Here is a 20,207-nt window from a genome sequence, read left to right on the forward strand (position 1 = left end):
GGCAGAGAGTGAGTGAGTGGGCGGGCAGACAGACAGTGACATGGCGTCGTTGGACCGAGTGAAGGTGCTGGTGTTGGGGGATTCAGGTGAAGGGCAGCTGCGTGGTATTACTGTCGCGTGCACCGAGCTATAGTGAGGAGCAAGGGAGGATGGATGGAAGGAAGGAACTTGCTGCCAGACCGTGCTATACGTGAAGGGTGGCGTTCAGCTGGAAAGGATGCATTCACAAGGATGTCGCCAGGGCCTGAGCTAGTACAGGGAGAGTGTAGGAAGGATCTGCAGATGCACATTGCTGGAGTAACAAACATAGAAAATAGGTGCGGGAGTAGGCCATTCGGCCCTTCGAGCCTGCACCGCCATTCAATATGATCATGGCTGATCATCCAACTCAGTAACCTGTACCTGCCTTCTCTCCATACCCCCTGATCCCTTTAGCCACAAGGGCCACATCTAACTCCCTCTTAAATATAGCCAATGAACTGGCCTCAACTACCTTCTGTGGCAGAGAATTCCACAGATTCACCACTCTCTGTGTGAAAAAAAACTTTCTCATCTCGGTCCTAAAAGACTTCCCCCTTATCCTTAAACTGTGACCCCTTGTTCTGGACTTCCCCAACATCGGGAACAATCTTCCTGCATCTAGCCTGTCCAACCCCTCAAGAAGGGTCTCGACCCGAAACGTCGGCCATTCCTTCTCCCCAGAGAAGCTGTCTGACCCGCTGAGTTACTCCAGCTTTTTGTGTCTATCTACAGGGAGAGGAGAGGAGGCTGAGGCAAGGAGGCTACACGTATTCTGTTGTGTGTATAATTTAAATATTTAACCATAATAACATGGACGCTTGCGCAGTGCGCGTGCTGTAGGATGAGGGAAGTCAGGGGCACTGCTGACCACTGCACCTGTGGGAACTGTGTCCAGGTGTAGCTCGTCAAGGACCGAGTCAGGGAACTGGAGCAGCAGCTGGATGACCTGTGGTCCATCCGGGAAGACGAAAACTTCCTGGACATGACCTACAGTCAGATAATCACTCCAAGGGTGCAGGAAGGGACGAAAAGAAAGAGGATGAAGTGGGTGCAGGAGACCTTGGTGGAAGTTCCTCTTGCAAACGGGTACGTCGGGGCAGACGACGCTTCCAGTCTGAGTGGCGGACAGGTCAGTGACTCCAATCCTAGCGAAGAGACTCGACTGGCGAGACCGACATTGGGCAGAGCCGTAGTGGTGGGTGACTCCATTGTCCGAGGTGTGGACAGGAGTTTCTGTGGTGTCAGGCGAGACTCGAGGATGGTGTGTTGCCTCCCTGGTGTGAGGGTTCAAGATGTCTCGGACTGACTTCAGAACATCCTCGAGGGAAGTGGTTGTGCATGTAGGTACAAACAAAGTCTGGAAGAAGAGGAAGGATGTTCTGCAACGTGAGTTTAGAGAGTTAGGAAGAAGGCTGAAAAGCAGGACTTCTAGGGTGGTTATCTCTGGATTGCTTCCTGTACCTTGTGCTGGTGAGAGCAGGAGCAGGTAGTTAGGGGATCTGAATGAGGGGCTGGTGCAGGGAGCAGGGATTTAGATTGAAAGACCACTGGGATCTCTTTTGGGATAGGGGTGAACTGTACAAAGGGGTGAGGTTACACCTTAACTGGAAGGGGACCAACATTCTGATAGGCAGGTTTGCTGGTGCTACACGGGTGGGTTTAAACTAAATAGTGGGGGGGAGGGGTTGACAAATTGGGAGTATAAGGATGGAGTTAAAGGGGAAGAGAGTACAGGAAAAGTTACAAAAGACACCTGAATTAATGGGATGGAAAGTTCAAGAAGGGATAAGAGAGTAAGGTCAGGTGAAAAAGGAAGGTGAGAGGGGAGGTAAATACCAAATTAAAAGTGTGAAATATGAAGGCACGAAGTATAAGAAATAAAATGGATGAGCTTGAGGCTCAGTTAGAAATTGGTAAGTATGATGTTGTGGGAATTACAGAGACATGGCTGCAAGAAGATCAGAGCTGGGAACTGAATATTCAGGGGTATACGTCCTATCGAAAAGACAGACAGGTGGGCAGAGGGGTGGGGGAGCTCTGTTGGTAAGGAATGAAATTCAGCCTCTTGCAAGGGTAACATAGAATCAGAAGATGCAAAGTCATTGTGGATAAAACTGAGAAATTGTAAGGGTAAAAAGGCCCTAATGGGAGTTTTCTGCAGGCCCCCAAACAGCAGCCTGGATATAGGGTGCTCGTTGCATCGTTAAAATTGGCATGTAACAAAGGTAATGCTACGATGGTTATGGGAGATTTCAACATGCAGGTAGACTGAAAATCAGGTTGGTTTTGGACCCCAAGAAAGGGAGTTTGTCGAGTGCCTCCGAGATGGATTCATAGAGCAGCTTGTACTGGAGCCTACCAGGGAGAAGCCAATTCTGGATTTAGTGTTATGTAATGAACTGGATTTGATAAAGGAACTCAAGGTAAAGGAACCATTCGGAGGTAGTGATCATAATATGATAAGTTTTAATCTGCAATTTGAGAGGGAGAAGGTAAAATTGGAAGTGTCAGCACTACAGTTGAACAAAGGGGACTATGGAGGCATGAGGGAGGAGCTGGCCAAAGTTCACTGGAAAGGGACCCTAGCAAGGATGACGGTGGAACATTAGCAAATTTGCAGAGGAAGCAAAGCTGGGTGGCAGTGTGAACTGTGAAGAGGATGCTGTGAGGATGCAGGGTGACTTGGTCAGGTTGAGTGACTGGAAGATGTGCATGGCATGGCAGATGCAGTATAATGTGGATAAATGTGACATTATCCACTTTGGTGGCAAGAACAGGAAGGCAGATTATTATCTGAATGGTGTCAGGTTAGGAAAAGGGGAAGTACAATGAGACCTGGGTGTCCTTGTACATCAGTCACTGAAAGTAAGCATGTAGGTACAGCAGGCAGTGAAGAAAGCTAATGGCATGTTGGCCTTCATAACGAGAGGAGTTGAGTATAGCAGCCAAAAGGTCCTTCTGCATTTGCACAGGGCCCTGGTGAGACCACACCTGAAGTGTTGTGTGCAGTTTTGTTTTCTTAATTTGAGGAAGGACATTCTTGCTATTGAGGGAGTGCAACATAGGTTCATAAGGTTAATTCCCGGGGTGGTGGGACTGTCGTATGATGAAAGAATGGAGCGACTGGGTTTGTATTTACTGGAATTTAGAAAGATGAGAGGGGATCTTGTAGAAACATATAAAATTATTAAGGGATTGGACAAGTTAGATGCAGGAAACATGTTCCCGATGTTGGGAGAGTCCAGAACCAGGGGCCACAGTTTAAGAATAAGGGGTATGCCATTTAGAACTGAGATGAGGAAAAAAGTTTTCACCCAGAGAGTTGCGAATTTGTGGAATTCTCTGCCTCAGAAGGCAGTGGAGGCCAATTCACTGGATGCATTCAAAAGAGAGTTAGAGCTCTTAGGGCTAGTGGAATCAAGGGATGTGGGGAGAGGGCAGGAATAGGGTACTGATTGTGGATGATCAGCCATGATCACATTGAATGGGCGGCAGCTGCCATAGACAGGATCAAACCCGGGTCCCTGGCGCTGTAAGAAAGCAACTCTACCGCTGTGTTGCCCTAGGAGCAACCTTTTCACATGGAGGCTGGGGGTATATGAATGGCACTGTCGGAGGAGGTAGCTGAGAACTATAATAACACCTAAAAGACATTTGGACAGGTACGTGGATAGGAAAGGTGTAGAGGAATATATGGGCCAAACATGGACAAATGGGATTTGCATAATGGGGCATCTTGGTTGGCCTGGATGAGTTGGGCTGAAAGGCTTGTTTCTGTAACACTTCAACTGAAAGAATCTCCATTGTCCAAAAACTTAATAAGCCTACACATAAACTGGTTTTGGCGAACGATTCCTCTCCTAAATCCCAAAAGCGTGGATATATTCCTGTAATGCAGGTCAGGAGGGTGGTGGAAAGCTCACCCACTTGCCTGGGTAAGTGAGACTCAAGTAATATAAATGAAGATGGATACGATCCATCGTGTTTGATTATCATTTGATCCATTACTCTGAGCATTCTTTCCTTTCATCACCAGTGCATCGTAACAGCAACGTGTACAAGCCACAAAATGGTGGCAATTGTTTGCCAAAGCTACTCGATCTCACAAACCTTTGATCTCTGACATAAAGAATTTAGTTAGCATGTGCAATCATAACCGACCAAGTCGCTTATTGTCCTGTATTGCAAATGTTTGCTATCTGTTTCTTGCTGGGTCTTTCTGCTGGAAATTGCTATTTACCAGAAGGGCCACAGCATTCCAATAAGCTGGTTTCCCTCTGTCATAATGATGGACAGTGAATGCTCATTTGGCAAAATTAAGCAAATATTAGGAATCGACTGGAGAAAATTCACTTTGCTTTTAGCAGAATAATGCATTTAGGTCTTTTACCAAAAGGAAAATTCATATTCAAAACACTACTGTGTTCTAAACAATTATGTTGTGCCTTTTACACTTCCTACATTGCGTCAAAACCTTTAGAAATGTTGTGAGGTGTGAAAAGCACATTGTGAGAGTAGCTTGGGCAAACAATTACTACCATTTTTGGGATATACACACTGCTGTTACAATGCACTGAATTTTCTTTTTGGAAAAAGACCCGTGTGCATAATTTTGATGCAAACAAAGTGAATATTCTCCAGTTGGTTCCTAATTAACCTTGTTGCATTAGAATGTTCCAAATAGCATTGTGTTTTTTATGTGTTTCTTCGGGTAATTCATTCCACTTGTTTTTTTCTGTCGGTTTGTTTTGCAGGAGTTGGGAAGTCGTCACTTGTCCATTTGTTTTGCCACAACCAGGTGTTGGGGAATCCGTCGTGGACTGTCGGATGCTCAGTTGATGTGAGGGTAAGTTTCACAAGGGCAGAAACTCTTCTGAAATGGAAAATTCAATCTTTTTTTCTCTTCAGGTATTAATTAATGTTCACTTGACATAGTACCTTGATTTTAAGGGGAAAACAATTTTGATTTTGTGTCCTGGACAATATTTGTATTCTGAAAGCCTTTACATTCAAAGTGGATTTCTGTAAAATAAATTGTGGAATCTATTGAAGTAGCAGAATAGCTCAACCTGAAGTAGTTAATGTAATGAATTTGAACTTTCAGCGGGCTCTTGATAAGATGCAACACAAGATTAAATGAAATGTAGGGCATGGAGGGATATAGATCAGATTAATTTAGATGAGATTAATTTATCTTGGTATCATGTTCGGCACAGACATTGTGGGCCGGAGGGCCAATTCCTGTGCTGTACTGTTCGATGTTCTATGAAGCAGGATGTCATATACTACTAATGTTGATTGGTTAACGAACAAAGCAAAGAGTTGGAATAAATTGATAACAGCAGCACATTTGGAACATCATGTGACAAGTAGGTCAATGTTGTTTATGGAAGGGGAAATCACATTTGATATTTCCTCAGGTTCTTTAGAGAATGAAAGGACAGGGTAGAAAAATGGGAAGCTGTAAATGAAATGAAATTGGATTTCCAGAAAGCATTTGATAAAAGTGCCCAATAAAATCTTACTGCACAATAAAAGTATATACGGTAATGGGAATAAATTATTAGCATTGATAGCGGAGTGACAGCACAATAAAACGAGTAGTGTGCCTTGTGGATCAGCGCTTGGATCTAAGCTATTTACAGACTAGTATTAGTGAGATGGATGAAGGGGCCAAATGTGTTACTGATTTAAAAAGGCTGGGTTAGCAAATCATGAAGTTGTTGAGAGCCTGCAGAGAGATGTTGATAGGTTATGCTAGCAGGAAAAGGTGTTGGCAGATTGAGTATCTGGTGGCGGCTCCCAATATCGACGCGCCACAATATAGTGGATAAATAAGATTATCCATTTTGGAAGGAAGAATGAGAAAGTTAAAAACAAAGTGCTGGATGAACTCAGTGGGTCAGGCAGCATCTATGGAGGGAAATGGATAGGCAACTTTTTGGGTCAGGACCCTTCTTCAGATTGAAGTCTGAATGAGGGAGCAAATTATTATTTAAACGGTGTGAAACTGCAAAATGTTGTGCATAAGGTTCCAGGGGTTTTAATACATGGCTCCCAGAAGGTTAGCCTGCCAGTACAGCAACTAATAAAGAAGGCTAATAAAATATTGCCAAGTATTGCATGGGGTTTTAAGTGTACAAGTAGAGATGTTTTAATGCGTAGCTAATGTTATCCCACTCTTTAAGAAAGGAGGGAGAGAGAAAATGGGAAATTATAGACCAGTTAGTCTGACATCAGTGGTGGGGAAGATGCTGGAGTCAATTATAAAAGACGAAATTGCGGAGCATTTGGATAGCAGTAACAGGATAGTTCCGAGCCAGCATGGATTTACGAAGGGGAAATCAGGCTTGACTAATCTTCTGGAATTTTTTGAGGATGTAACTAGGAAAATTGACAGGGGAGAGCCGTTGGATGTGGTGTACCTCGACTTTCAGAAAGCCTTCGACAAGGTCCCACATAGGAGATTAGTGGGCAAAATTAGAGCACATGGTATTGGGGGTATGGTACTGACATGGATAGAAAATTGGTTGACAGACAGAAAGCAAAGAGTGGGGATAAATGGGTCCCTTTCAGAATGGCAGGCAGTGACTAGTGGGGTACCGCAAGGCTCGGTACTGGGACCGCAGCTATTTACAATACACATTAATGACTTGGATGAAGGGATTAAAAGTACCATTAGCAAATTTGCAGATGATACAAAGCTGGGTGGTAGTGTGAGCTGTGAGGAAGATGCTATGAGGTTGCAGGGTGACTTGGAAGGTTGTGTGAGTGGGCGGATGCATGGCAGATGCAGTTTAATGTGGATTAGTGTGAGGTTATCCACTTTGGTGGTAAGAATAAGAAGGCAGGTTATTAACTAAATGGTGTCAAGTTAGGAAAAGGGGATGTACAACGAAATCTTGGTGTCCTAGTGCATCAGTCACTGAAAGGAAGCATGCAGGTACAGCAGGCAGTGAAGAAAGCCAATAGAATGTTGGCCTTCATAACAAGAGGAGTTGAGTATAGGAGCAAAGTTGTACAGGGCCCTAGTGAGACCGCACCTGGAGTACTGTGTGCAGTTTTGGTCTCCAAATTTGAGGAAGGATATTCTTGCTATTGAGGGTGTGCAGCATATGTTTACTAGGTTAATTCCCGGAATGGCGGGACTCCCCTTCCTCCCCACTCCCCCTCCCCCCTTCTCCCCCCACCCACCAACCCCATCCCCTCAACATCAAAGAGCCCCAACTGCGGAGGCGTGGATCCGTTGGGTTCTGCGCATGCGTGTACCCGGCGGCCGTCTTACATAAGTATTCGATCAGCGAGCCCCAACTGCGCAGGAGCGGACCTGTTTGTTTTGCGTATGCGCGGATTCGTGGCCATCGTGGCTCCCCCCCCCCCCCCCCCCCCCCCATTGGCAGTTACTCGGGCGGTCCCGACGTCACTCACTGAACTTGGCAAGCAATCAGTTTAAATAAGGTAATTTTTAAACTTTAAAATCTCTCTAACTTGAAAAATATAAGAACAATTTGAATGAAACTTGGATGAATGTGTCCCCAGGACAATGGTGAGGAAGGTGGGCCTAAAACTGCAGGTCGTGTACCGTTTTTCTGTGGATAAGAAGGGCATACAGGAACAACGGGACACAGAAATAACAGGAACAAGCATATGGGACAAACAAACAAGATGAAAGTTTTAGTAATATAGATAGATATAGATGTTACTATAATGATGACTATTTGCATTGTTTTATTTGGAAGTTATGTGTAACTACAGGGACTGGTGATTTGCTTTAATTCAGGTTCATGACTATAAGGAAGGCACACCAGCTGAGAAAACCTATTACATTGAGCTGTGGGATGTTGGTGGATCTGTGGGTAATGCCAGTAGTATTAAAAGCACCAGAGCTGTATTTTATAACTCTGTAAATGGTATGCAATTTTATTTTGTTATTCAATGGTGTTACATATAATGGTGGTATATATAAGCTTTGTTTCTTCATAATCTGCAAGAACTCTTTTATAAACTTGGGTCTTAAAATTGTAGAATGTTGCACTACAGAATCTGATAATTCAGCCCATGGAGTCAGAATTAGTATGTGTAGGAAGGAACTGCAGATGCTGGTTTAAACCGAAGATAAGACAAAAAGCTGGAGTAACTCAACCAGTCAGACAGCATCTCTGGAGGAAAGGAATAGGTGACGTTTCAGGTTGAGACCCTTCTTCAGCCTGTCAGGGAAAAGGGAAACAAGAGATATAGACGGTGATGAAGAGAGATATAGAACAAATGAATGAAAGATATGCAAAAAAAGTAACAATGATAAAGGACCCAGGCCATTGTTAGCTGTGTGTTAGGTGAGAATGAATACAGACAATGAGAAGGCGCAGGCTAGCACCAAGAAAACGCACATGGCTGTGCTAGCGTGTCTGGGTTAAAATGTGGTCGGAGAGCAGGAGGAATCACGGGGGGAGCAGCGAGAGAAGATGTTGCAGAACTCTCATCAGAGAGAGAAGGAGAACTTCAAAGTAGATATACCTTAAGGAGATTTTGCTGTGAAGCAGATGAAATGTGTAGGGAAGGAACTGCAGGTGCTGGTTTAAACCAAAGATAGACGCAAAATGCTGGAGTAACTAACTGAAAATACACCGTCTATATCTCTCATTTCCCTTTCCCCTGACTCCCACTCCGAAGAGGGGTCTCGACCCGAAACGTCGCCTATTCCTTTTCTCCGGAGATGCTGTCTGACCCGCTGAGTTACTCCAGCTTTTTGTGTCAATCTTGAGTCTGAATTTGTGCTTTTCCAAACTCTCTTGTTCCATATTTCCATAGAACATATGGCACACAGGAACAGTCCACAATGTCCACATGATGCCATGTTAAACTAATCTTTGCTGTCTGCACCTGATCCATATCCCTCCATTCTCTGTACATCAATGTGCATCTAAAAGCCAGCTATCATATCTGCCTTCACCACCACCTTCCAGGCACAAAGCACATTCCAGGCACAAATACCACCTCCATACCCTTGAGTATTCTTGCACCAGCCCTTCCTAAAAATAATTGTGGTCTGCACCACAATAAGTTGTGGTCTGCAACTTATAAGCTGTACTTTGCCTAAATAATTATCTTTTTGATATCATACAGGAAATAACATTATTTATATTTCAGAGCTATTTTGATGTTGTGCACATTATGAAACCATTTTGTACATTAAAATTAATTATACGTGGCCCTTTTTATTTAAATCTGTCTCTGGATGTTAGTTCTCATCAGCCATGGACATATAGGCATAGCTTTACATCTCAAATGTTAACATTCATTACTTTAATGTCCATCTTTGTTTAGTTTATTATTGTCACACGTACCAAGGTACAGTGAAAAGCTTTGTTTGGCATGCTATCCAATCAAATCAGATGGTACGTGTCAGAAGGAACTGCAGATGCTGGTTTAAACAAAATGCTGGAGTAACTCAGCGGGACAGGCAGCATCTCTGGAGAGAAGGGATGGGTGACGTTTTGGGTCAACACTCTCCTTTGTCTGAAAAAGGGTTTCGAGCCAAAACGTCACCCATTCCTTCTCTCCAGAGATGCTGCCTGTCCGCTGAGATACTCCAGCCTTTTGTGTCTTATCTCCAAATCAGATGATACGAAACATAAGTGCAATCAAGTTAAACTCAAGTACAAAAGGTATAGCAAAAGAAAAGATACATAAAGCAGAACATAGTTCTCAGATGTTGCAATATTGTTGAAATCTATATGTAGAACAAGAATAGGCCACAAAGCCCACAATGTCTGTGCCAAACATGATGTCGTGTCCAATTCACATCTGCCTGCACATAATCCATATCCCTACCTATCCAAATGCCTATCTAAAAGTCTCTTAAACACTCGAGTATCTGCCTCAGCCACCACCCCCGGCAGCACAGTCTAGGCACTCACCACGTTGTTGAGGTGCATTTCATCATACAGTCCTATCCACCTGGATTTTTTGTTTGAGTAACGTAACTATACAGTGGTACAAATTAAACTTGTTTTTCTGTTGGCTGAATATGAAACTGATGCATTTCTTTTGATTGCTTACTCTTGAAGGTATAATATTAGTGCATGACTGCACAAACAAAAAGTCATCCCAGAATCTGTATCGGTGGTCATTAGAGGCTTTGAATAAGGATTCGATTCCCACTGGGGTTATAGTGGGGAATGGGTAGGTTGGATTTCTACTTTAATACATTTTTATTCTGCTAGCAAGACTATAATAATGGAGACACAAGGAGTGCTGAGCAAAGAGTGCTGGAGTGACTCAGCAGATCAGGCACATCTGTGGAGGGAATGGACAGATGTTGTTTTGGTCAGGATCCTTCAGACAGTTAATGGAATATTTTTAGTGAAAACTAAGTGGTTTTATTTTGTACAGGTAAGAACTATGTTGCACTCGACTTAGGCATTCAATACATAATACTTACTTTTGCTTGTGGGTATTACCGATAAAAGTAAACTTATGTGCAATTAAGAGAAGTATGAATCTGAGTGAAGAGAAGGGATGGTTAAGGAATGGTTATGGTTAATAATAAAATAATTTTGTGGAAAGTGACGTTCAATGGACTTCATCACTGCCCTGACAAAGTGCGGAACTAATTTATCGGAGTAACCACGTCCTCCAGAGATGATGCCCGACCTGCTGAGTTACTCCTGCGCTTTGTATTCTGAGCAAGATTTCAGCATCTGCAGTGTCCCTAGAAAATGTTCGATGTGGTTCATAACGAGGTGTATACCTACTGTATGCCATTTAAGGATTTATTTATTTTGTAATTACTTTATATGTACATGGGTCACATAAAAGTTTCAAGTTATTTTTCTAAATAGGGACTATGATCGGGAGCAGTTTGCAGATAAGCAGATTCCCTTGTTGGTCATTGGGACAAAATTGGACCAGATTCATGAAACTAAAAGGAACGAGGTGCTGACAAGAACTGCATTCTTAGCAGAGGATTTCAACGCCGAGGAAATTAATCTGGTATGTTTTTTTAAATTTCTGATTCTAATCGTGAAAGTAAAATTAACTTCATTTGAACAAGATCTCGTGTAGATGTGAAGATGGATTTAGAAATTTACTCTTGTCAAATGAATACAATCTTTGCATACATTAGGCAAAAATTGGGTCAGATTAGGACAGAATCAGTTGTAGAAGAAAACACATACAGGCTATTCTCTGCTTTTAGAATTTAGATCGATATTTAGGGAGAGTACAGTAATGTCTAATGCACTTTGTACATGTGACTGTGCTTAGTTTAGACGCAGCATGGAAATATGCCCTTTATCCACCAAGTCCACACGACCACTGATCACACATTCACATTACTTCTATTTTATCCCATTTTCTGTGGACATATTTTTATTCTTAGATTTCTAATATTGTGCCCAAAATGGCTGTTGTAAGTTGAGTTTTTACAATTCACTCTCTTGTTAAGATAGTTTAGTGTTTCGATCAGAATTTCTTTTTTAAAATGGATTGAATGATACAACATGAAACAGGCCCTTCAGCCCACTGTGTCCGCACTAACCATCGATCACCCATTCACACTTGTTCCATGTTATACCAGAGATGGCAGTGCAGAGGTATACAATTGTCAGGGATATCACAACCTTGATTCTGGACCCTTTGAGATTGATTCAAACAGGTCTAGCACAGGCAAAGAGAAGTCATAGTGACTGCGACATGGTGAATCTGTACCTTACTATGTCCCTTGTCATTGTGTTACAGATATTAACCCTGGCACATTTATGATCTGTTTAGTTCTATTAGAATTGTGGTTGTATTCCTTCTTTTAAAAATGTGGCTCTAATAGTAAAGGCCTCTAAACTGTCCTCGATCCAAAAACATCTAGTGTTATTAATGTGCGAGGTTGAAGTAACACAAATCAGTCATTTACTTAAAATTATATGACTATTGTGTGCTCTTGATTAATCCATTTTTGTACAACTTGTCCTAGGATTGTACCAATCCACGTTATTTAGCTGCAGGATCTTCCAATGCAGTGAAACTGAGTCGTTTTTTTGATAAGGTACGGCAATTTTCAGTTTGTACTGTGACTCGTCTTGTGACTGCAGTATAATAGATGAACTAGAATTTTAAATGACATTTTGTCAAGTGTCAAAAAATGTAATCATACCTGCACTATTGGGTAGTCTAAGCCATAAGAATCCTGTTACTGAAATAACTTAATTAGCACCTCATGTTTTTGAAATGTTGACGTTAACTGTTACAACTGCAAAGAATGGTGTAACTGTCTACTCGTTGAGTTTTTTAAAGTTTTTGAGCCTGCTTAACTTTAAGCATGCAAGTGCTAACAGTTAATGTTTTAGGTTCAAACACAAATTGCTGGAGGAACTCAGCACAAAGTGCTGCAGTCAAAGAATCATACAGCTGTGAAACAGGCCCTTCAGCCCAACATGCCCATGCCCACCAAGGTGTCCCATCTACACTAGTTTCACCTACATTTGGCCCTTATTCCTCTAAACCTTTCCTATCCATATATCTGTACAAATGTCTTTTAAATGATATAGTGCCTCCCCCAGGCAGCTTATTCCATATACCCACCACCTGTATGAAATAGTTGCCCCTCAGGTTTGTATGAAATCATTCCCCTCTCCCCTAAACTCTGTCCCCTGGATCTTGATTCCCCAACTCTGGGTGCATTCTATTCTATTCCCCGCATGATTTTATACACCTCTACAAGACCATCATTCATCCTCTTCCACTCCAAGGAATAAAGTTCCAGCCTGCCCAACCTGTCCCTATAACTCAGGCCCTCGTCTTGGCAACATCCTCGTAAATCTTCTCTGCACCCTTTCCAGCTTAACAACATCCTTCCTACAGCAGGGTGACTAAAACTGAACACATTTACTCCAAACAAGTCTGAGGATGGATGGGTCCTGAATTAAAACGTTGCCTGCCCATTCCCTCCACAGATGTTGCCTGCCCCACTGTTTTCCTCCAGCACTTTGTGTTTAGCTCAAGATTCCAGCATTGCAGTTCCTTGTGACTCCATGTTGCCAGAGGTTCAGCGGTAAAATAGCTCATGATGAACATTTTAAACAAGTTTCTCATTTTGCTGTAAGCATCAGGCATTTGACATGTTGTATTGATTTCATTCCAATGGGTAAAATTTGTTGTTATTTACAAACCTATTATACCTTTACATTACAAGCTTGATCTTTGTGTTCTCCGTAATGACTATTGAGAAAGAGTTCCATACAAACCACAGGGCTAGACAATCTTGTCTAAGTAGTTGTAGCTTAAACGACTAACTAGAATATGAAGGCAACAAAGTGTAAAAACAAGGAACTGCAGATGCTGGAATCTTATGCAGAACACAAAGTGCTGCAGGAACTCAGCGGGTTAGGCAGCATCTGAAGATGGGTTGTGAACTGAAACAATGCAATACATGCCCTTCACAGAGTTATTCCAGCATTTTATGTTCTGCACTGTGAAAGCAACAAATGTACACAAATGATTTACCATCAGGAGGCAAAGGTTTGCATTTTGAAATGGAAAGATAGATATTTTTGGCTGGAGTCGAGAACACTAAGATTAGATGCTCCCCCTTGCTCTATACATGCTCCCCCTTGGCCAAATCATTCAAAGGCACGGCATTTCTTTCCACTGCTATGCCGATGACACTCCGCTTTACCTCCCCCTGAAACCCAACAACCAGTCAAATTTAAACAGCCTCTTACACTGCCTTGAGGACATAAAATGTTGGATGGCACAGAACTTCCTCCAATTAAATGAGAGCAAGTCTGAGGTCATCCTATTCGGCCCCCCCGACTCCATCAAATCGATAACAGGCAGTCTTGGAAGTCTATCCTGCCTAGTCAAACCGCATGTCAAAAACCTCGGCATGATATTTGACTCTGCATTAAAATTTGATAAGCAAGTCAACGCTGTGGTAAAAGCCAGCTTCTTCCAACTTCGAACCATAGCTAAAATCAAACCTTTCCTCCAATTCGACGACACAGAAAAAATCATTCACGCTTTCATTTCCTCCCGCCTAGACTACTGCAACTCCCTATACACTGGGATCAGCCAATCTTCCCTGTCCCGCCTGCAACTGGTCCAAAACGCCGCAGCGAGACTCCTGACGGGTACCCGTAAAAGGGACCACATCACCCCGATTCTGGCCTCTCTCCACTGGCTCCCTGTACGGTACAGAATCAACTTCAAGCTCCTCCTATTCACGTATAAAGCCCTAAATGGACATTCCCCCCCCTACATCAAAAATCTTCTAACCCCCCTCTCTAACTCCAGGTCCCTCAGGTCGGCCGACTTGGGGCTACTCACTATCCCGCGGTCTAGGCTTAAGCTCAGGGGTGACCGCGCTTTTGCGGTTGCAGCTCCTAGACTGTGGAACAGCATCCCTCTCCCCATCAGAACTGCCCCCTCCATCGACTCCTTTAAGTCCAGGCTCAAAACCTATTTCTACTCCCTAGCGTTTGAGGCTCATTGAGGAGGCGCTGTGAACTGTTTGCGTGCTACTGTATGTTTCATTTTTTTTCCTTAGTACCTAATCAGATGTACAGCACTTTGGTCAATGTGGGTTGTTTTTAAATCTGCTATACAAATAAAATTGACTTGACTTGACTTGACTAGATGTAGCACTCTCACTGACTCCCTTCCAGCAGAAGCAAGCTAATTTCAGAAGAAAGAATCGAATTTGGGATCAGATTCTGGTCTGTGTAAATTAGTTATTTGATGTGCAAGTTACGAGCAATTTAACAACAAATATAATCTTCTAAAACAATCACATGTCATTGCATCTTATACTTCAATGTATTTGAAACTGTGTACATGTGAGTGGTGTGTATGTATGTGTATATATATATATATAGTAATGTTGTTTTGTTTTTAGGTTATAGAAAGGAGGTATTTTTCACGTGATGGTAATCAGGTTTGTATATGCTTAAATGCTTTCTCCCAAACCAGACTATAGTTTCTCTCTGCTAATTGTTCAGAAAAATAAATCATTCAAGCAATACCGGTGCAGTCTGTACAGAGTTTGTACGTTCTCCCCGTGACCACGTGGGTTTACTCCGAGATCTTCAGTTTATCTCCCATACTGCAAAGACATACAGGTTTGTAAGCTGTGTAGGAAGGAACTGCAGATGCTGGTTTAAATCGAAGATAGACACAAAATGCTGGAGTATCTCAGTGGGACAGACAGCAACTCTGGAGACCCTGGGTCTCAAGCCGAAACGTCACCTATTCCTTCTCACCAGAGATGCTGCCTGTTCCGCTGAGTTATTCCAGCATTTTGTGTCTATTTTCAGGTTTGTAGGTTAATTGGCTTGGGTTTGTACACTTGGTATAAGTGTAAATTGTCCCTGGTGTGTGTAGGCTTGTGTTAATGTGCGGGGATCGCTGGTTGGTGCGGACTCGGTGGGCCGAAGGGCCTGTTTCCACGCTGTATCTCAAAACTAAATGCAAGAGTTGGAGGAGACAAAAACTAGCAAGTATCAATTTCTGGATTCAAACGATCTATGGTTAGAATATAGCTCCACCTATCAAAGGCTACTCCTGTTGGCTATAAATTGTTATGTACCCCTTTACATTTAGTCACTGGAGGATCATTTAGCCATGGGCCACTTTGTTATATAATGAGGAAGTCTAAAAATAAAATCAAGTTTCTTCAATTGGTTTTGTTTAGAGATAGTATAGAAATGGGCCCTTCAGCCCATCGAGTCCGCTCCGTCCAACCATCACCCATACACTATCCTACACACTAGGGACAATTTATAGAAGCCAATTAACCTACAAACTTGCATGTCTTTAGAGTGTGGGAGGAAACCGGAGCAGCCAGAGAAAGCCCACATAGAGAGAACATGCCAACTCCGTACAGACAGCACTCATAGTCAGGATTGAACTCGGGTCACTGTAAGGCAGCAGCTCTACCGCTGCGCCACTACCTCCCTGTTCTGTAGATTGGGTTTTTTTTTTACTTCACCATCAGACAACCTGCCCATTCCATGGATTAGTCTAGGAAATCTTTTCAATGTGTTTACTTACTTCCTTAAATAAGGAGACAAATAATACACATAGTACTCCAAATATCATTTCACCAATGCCCTGTGCAGCTGAAGCATAATGGTCTCTACTTTTGTATTCTTCCATGAAACTTTGAGAGTTAGTTAAATATATTTTCCCTGCAAAGCCAAAAGTGCTGGAAGAACTCAGCAGGTCAGGCACAACTGTGGAGGGAATGAATAGGTGACGTTTCGTGTTGGGGCCCTTCAGACATCATCTGCCCATTCCCTCCATCGCCTGACCCGTTGAGTTCCTCCGGCACTTAGTGTTTTACGCAAGATTTGACCCCCTGCAGTTTTTGCCCCAGAAAAATGGAAATGAATAGGTGAACCAAGAGCCTGTGGATCACTTTGAGTGCTTCTATTTGCTGTTACATACCATTCCTATCAATGTGAGACTCGTTTTGCTAATTGGAGTCCGAAAGGTTAAACTAGGGGAAAACCTATGCCCAGTAACTTAAATAGAATATAGCACAGCACAGGCACCAGCCCACGATGTCTGTGCTGAACATGATGCCAAGATAAAATAATCTCCTCTGCCTGCATGTGAATCATATCCCTCCATTCCCTGTTTTCATGTGCTTAACCAAAGGCCCCTTAAGTGCCACTAATGTATTTTATTCCACCACCATCTCTGGCAGTGAGTTCCAGGCAACCAGCACTCTGTGTGTGTGTGTGTGTGTGTGTGTGTGTGTGTAAAAAAAACATGCCCCATACATCTCCTATAAACTTTGCTTCCCCCCCCCCCCCCCCCCCACCTTAAAACTATGCCTGTAGTCTTTGAGATTTTCACCCTGGGATACGTTTCTAACTGCCGTATCTATGGCTCTCATCATTTTCTATACTTCTATCATGTCTTCCCTCTACCATCCTCGCTCCAGTGAAAACAATCCAAGTTTGCCCGATCTCTCGTCATGGCTGCTGCTCCCTTTCCCAGGCTATTTTAATTTTAATTTTAATTTAATTTAAACATTTTAATTCTACAATTTTGTTTTTGCAGATTCCTGGCTTTGCTGAGCGAAAACGGTTTGGAGCAGCAGGTGGCGTGAAAGTTCTTCACTATGATTAAGCAGCATTGCCAGTGGCAAGAGTGTGTGGATGCATACGTTTAATTCTGTTCTGCTAATTACTCTGAGGGCAGGAATTCTTTTGAAGGGACAGCATATTTCTCTTTTCTACCACATTGAGTAGTAATAAGAGGATATTTGAAATCTTTACATTTCTGAGGAGATAAATGAATTATTTTCTAATGTCGGGGTCACTGGTCATTTTGCAAACAAAAATGCATACTTCATACTCCAATCTGGAAATTAGAAACTCGCTGTGGAATGGACTATGCATTATGCGCGTCTTCCAAAATTCTGGTCTATTGACTACAATGGAACTGACGTTCGGAAACACATTTCAGGATGAGGTTCTGACCTGCTCTCCAATCTGTAAATTACAATGGTCCATGTGGGTAACATGCTCCTCATGCTATAAATCCTTCAATATCTAAATGAATGCTGCCATGAAGTGATATATTGTGTAGAACGTGATTTCGTACACAGTAAATAAAAACTGCATGCGAGTTAGCAAGCAGCCAGGCCCATTTGAAGATGCATGTACATTTTTTTAAAATTTCAACCATTGTACAAATCCCTTTCCTATGGAAAAATTTTTAAATAAAAACCTAGGAAGCCGGGCTGTTCTTTGAATGGGAGAAATATGTTGGTGCTCAGCAGAATCTGGGTGTTCATGTACTTTCATCACTGAAATGTAATTCGCAGCTTCAGCAAACAAATTAAATAGGCAAACGGTACCGTGGCCATTAGTGCTTGATGTCTCGTGGAACTGCATCTGGAATGGTCTTTGTACCAAAGGGTCTACCTGCGATAGAGGGTGTACTAATGAATTTTGCCAGATTGGATGGTAGGTTTGTTACATAAGGATGTAACACTTCAGGTAGCCCCGGCATTCCCTCTTTCTCTATCCCTCCCCCACCCAAGTCCATCAGCTTCTCGTTTTCACCCTACAAACAGCTTAAAGCCTGTTTCCTTTATCATCGTTACTTTTTTGCATATCTTTCACTCATTGTTCTTTATCTCTCCACATCACCGTCTATATCTCTCGTTTCCCTTATCCCGAACCAGTCTGAGGAAGGGTCTCGACTGAGAAACGTTACCCATTCTGTCTCCAAAGATGCTGCCTGTCTGCTGAGTTACTCCAGCATTTGGTGTCTATCTTTGCTCATCAGGTGTTTGATGGCTGAGAAAGGGGGTAAATATCTCTAATAAGGACTATTTTGGATTAGCAGCAAGTAACTAAAGCTTCTAGACCACTGCATGCAAGCCTGTCTGATGGACACTCTACAAACATGTACACAAATATCACTAACGATACGATATAAATTTATTCACCCTCGGAGAGAAATTAGTCTGCCATGGGCCATAGACAAACATCCAATCAACTAACTGCCTCCTTGGGAAGATTGCAATCTTAATACTAGAGTGTAGCATCAAGTAATTGTTTGAAAACAAAGAGGCTTTTTAATCACATGTGTCGTGTATCATTGTATCGTAGATTTTCTTCTGTTGCATTGATTTATTTTTTAGAAAAATACAACGCAAGAAGATTCCCTTCAGCCCACAATGTCTGTGCTGAACATGATGCCATATTAAACTAATCTCTTCTGCCTGCATGTGATCTATATCCCTCCATTCCCTGCCTATCCGTGTGCCCATCTAAAAGCCTCGTAAACGCCACTGTTTCCACCATATATCATTTAGATACATAATTTGAAGTCAAAATGGCAAAGCAGTTAATCTCGGGAATTTCTTTCATCCTTGCATTTCTACTCTTGTTATTGTTTTATCCAACTGGCAGACTTGGTCTTGCAAGAAGGTAACACGTTTGCACACTAGAACCACCATTATTAAAATTGGAACTGAATTAACAGCTGATTCTTTAGCAGGCCTAAACTTCTTGCAATTTTATTTTATTTCAATTTTCTTTTCAAGATTACTTTAACTTCATAGAGTCAGCACGGACAGGGCCTTGGGCCCAACCCATCCATGCTGACAAAGATGCCCAACCTAAAATAACCCCACACCCACCATTCTAAGAGTGACAAAATTGCCACTTAGTTTCCTCTTAAATCTAGTCCCTCTCATGTTAAACCCATCTATATACTAAAACTCTCATTTGTTTGTTTGTTTGTTCCTAAACTACAGTCAAAACACGATAGTGCAACAATTTTAGGCTCAGCTTACCGTTGTCCCTTTGGTGCTAATGGAAGAGGTTTAATTGAAATCGGTGTTATATTTTTTAAGTTATTCACATTTTAAAGTTTAAATCCATCTCCTAGGGGGGGAGGCGGGGGAGGAGGGAGGATAAAGGGGGTGGAGGGGAAAGGGGGGAGGGAGGGAGAAGAGGAGGGAGAGAGGGGGGAGGAAAGGGCATTGCACCAATGCAGGAGAGGTTTGGGCCCAACGGGTCCACTTGGTCTAGTATCCTCTGTTTCTTGATTCTAATACCCTCAATTTACAAAGTGCTGGAAGAACTCAGCGGATCAGGCAGCATCTGTTGAGGGAATGGATGGCCGATGTTTCGGGTTGGATCCCTTCTTCAGGCTGATGGACAATAGGTGCAGGAGTAGGCCATTCGGCCCTTCGAGCCAGCATCACCATTCAATGTGATCATGGCTGATCATTCTCAATCAGTACTCCGTTCCTGCCCTCTCCCCATACCCCCTGACGCCACTATCCTTAAGAGTGCTGTCCAGCTCTCTCTTGAATGCATTCAGAGAATTGGCCTCCACTGCCTTCTGAGGCAGAGAATTCCACAGATTTACAACTCTGACTGAAAAAGGTTTTCCTCATCTCCGTTCTAAATGGCCTACCCCTTATTCTTAAACTGTGGCCCCTGGTTCTGGACTCCCCCAACATTGGGAACATGTTTCCTGCCTCTAACGTGTCCAACCCATTAATAATCTTATATGTTTCGATAATATCCTCTCTCATCCTTCTAAATTCCAGTGTATACAAGCCTAGTCGCTCCAGACTTTCAACATATGACAGTCACGCCATTCCTGGAATTAACCTAGCTGCACGCCCTCAATAGCAAGAATATCCTTCCTCAAATTTGTAG

The 20,207-nt window shown here is 42.7% G+C and overlaps 1 protein-coding gene across 3 annotated transcripts; it reads left to right on the forward strand.

Annotated features, from left to right (window-relative positions):
* The first annotated feature begins 23 nt into the window (after nt 1-23).
* On the forward strand, nt 24-18,677 carry rabl3 (RAB, member of RAS oncogene family-like 3). 3 transcript variants are annotated; one of them, XM_078409064.1, is made up of 8 exons: nt 24-86; nt 4,776-4,867; nt 7,802-7,931; nt 10,089-10,203; nt 10,863-11,013; nt 11,990-12,061; nt 14,909-14,939; nt 17,080-18,677. In XM_078409064.1, exons 1-8 carry the CDS (start codon nt 41-43, stop codon nt 17,094-17,096), a joined length of 654 nt encoding a protein of 217 aa, XP_078265190.1. In that variant the 5' UTR covers nt 24-40; the 3' UTR covers nt 17,097-18,677. The 3 variants fall into 3 exon arrangements, with proteins under 3 accessions (XP_078265190.1, XP_078265188.1, XP_078265189.1); XM_078409062.1 differs by having other exon boundaries at nt 14,909-14,947; nt 17,080-18,673; XM_078409063.1 differs by lacking the exon at nt 24-86 and adding an exon at nt 3,857-3,956 and having other exon boundaries at nt 14,909-14,947.
* Nucleotides 18,678-20,207: the final 1,530 nt, after the last annotated feature.

This window comes from Rhinoraja longicauda, chromosome 12 (assembly GCF_053455715.1).
Source record: "Rhinoraja longicauda isolate Sanriku21f chromosome 12, sRhiLon1.1, whole genome shotgun sequence".
NCBI classification, from domain to species: Eukaryota; Metazoa; Chordata; class Chondrichthyes; order Rajiformes; family Arhynchobatidae; genus Rhinoraja; species Rhinoraja longicauda.

What these genes read in the sequence shown, in the direction of transcription:
- rabl3 (XM_078409062.1), top strand. Translation starts at nt 41, where the DNA reads ATGGCGTCGTTGGACCGAGTGAAGGTGCTGGTGTTGGGGGATTCAG. An exon ending in GGGGTTATAGTGGGGAATGG is followed by an intron (nt 10,204 to 10,862) that starts GTAGGTTGGATT and finishes TTTTCTAAATAG; the next exon opens with GGACTATGATCGGGAGCAGT. An exon ending in TTTCACGTGATGGTAATCAG is followed by an intron (nt 14,948 to 17,079) that starts GTTTGTATATGC and finishes TTGTTTTTGCAG; the next exon opens with ATTCCTGGCTTTGCTGAGCG.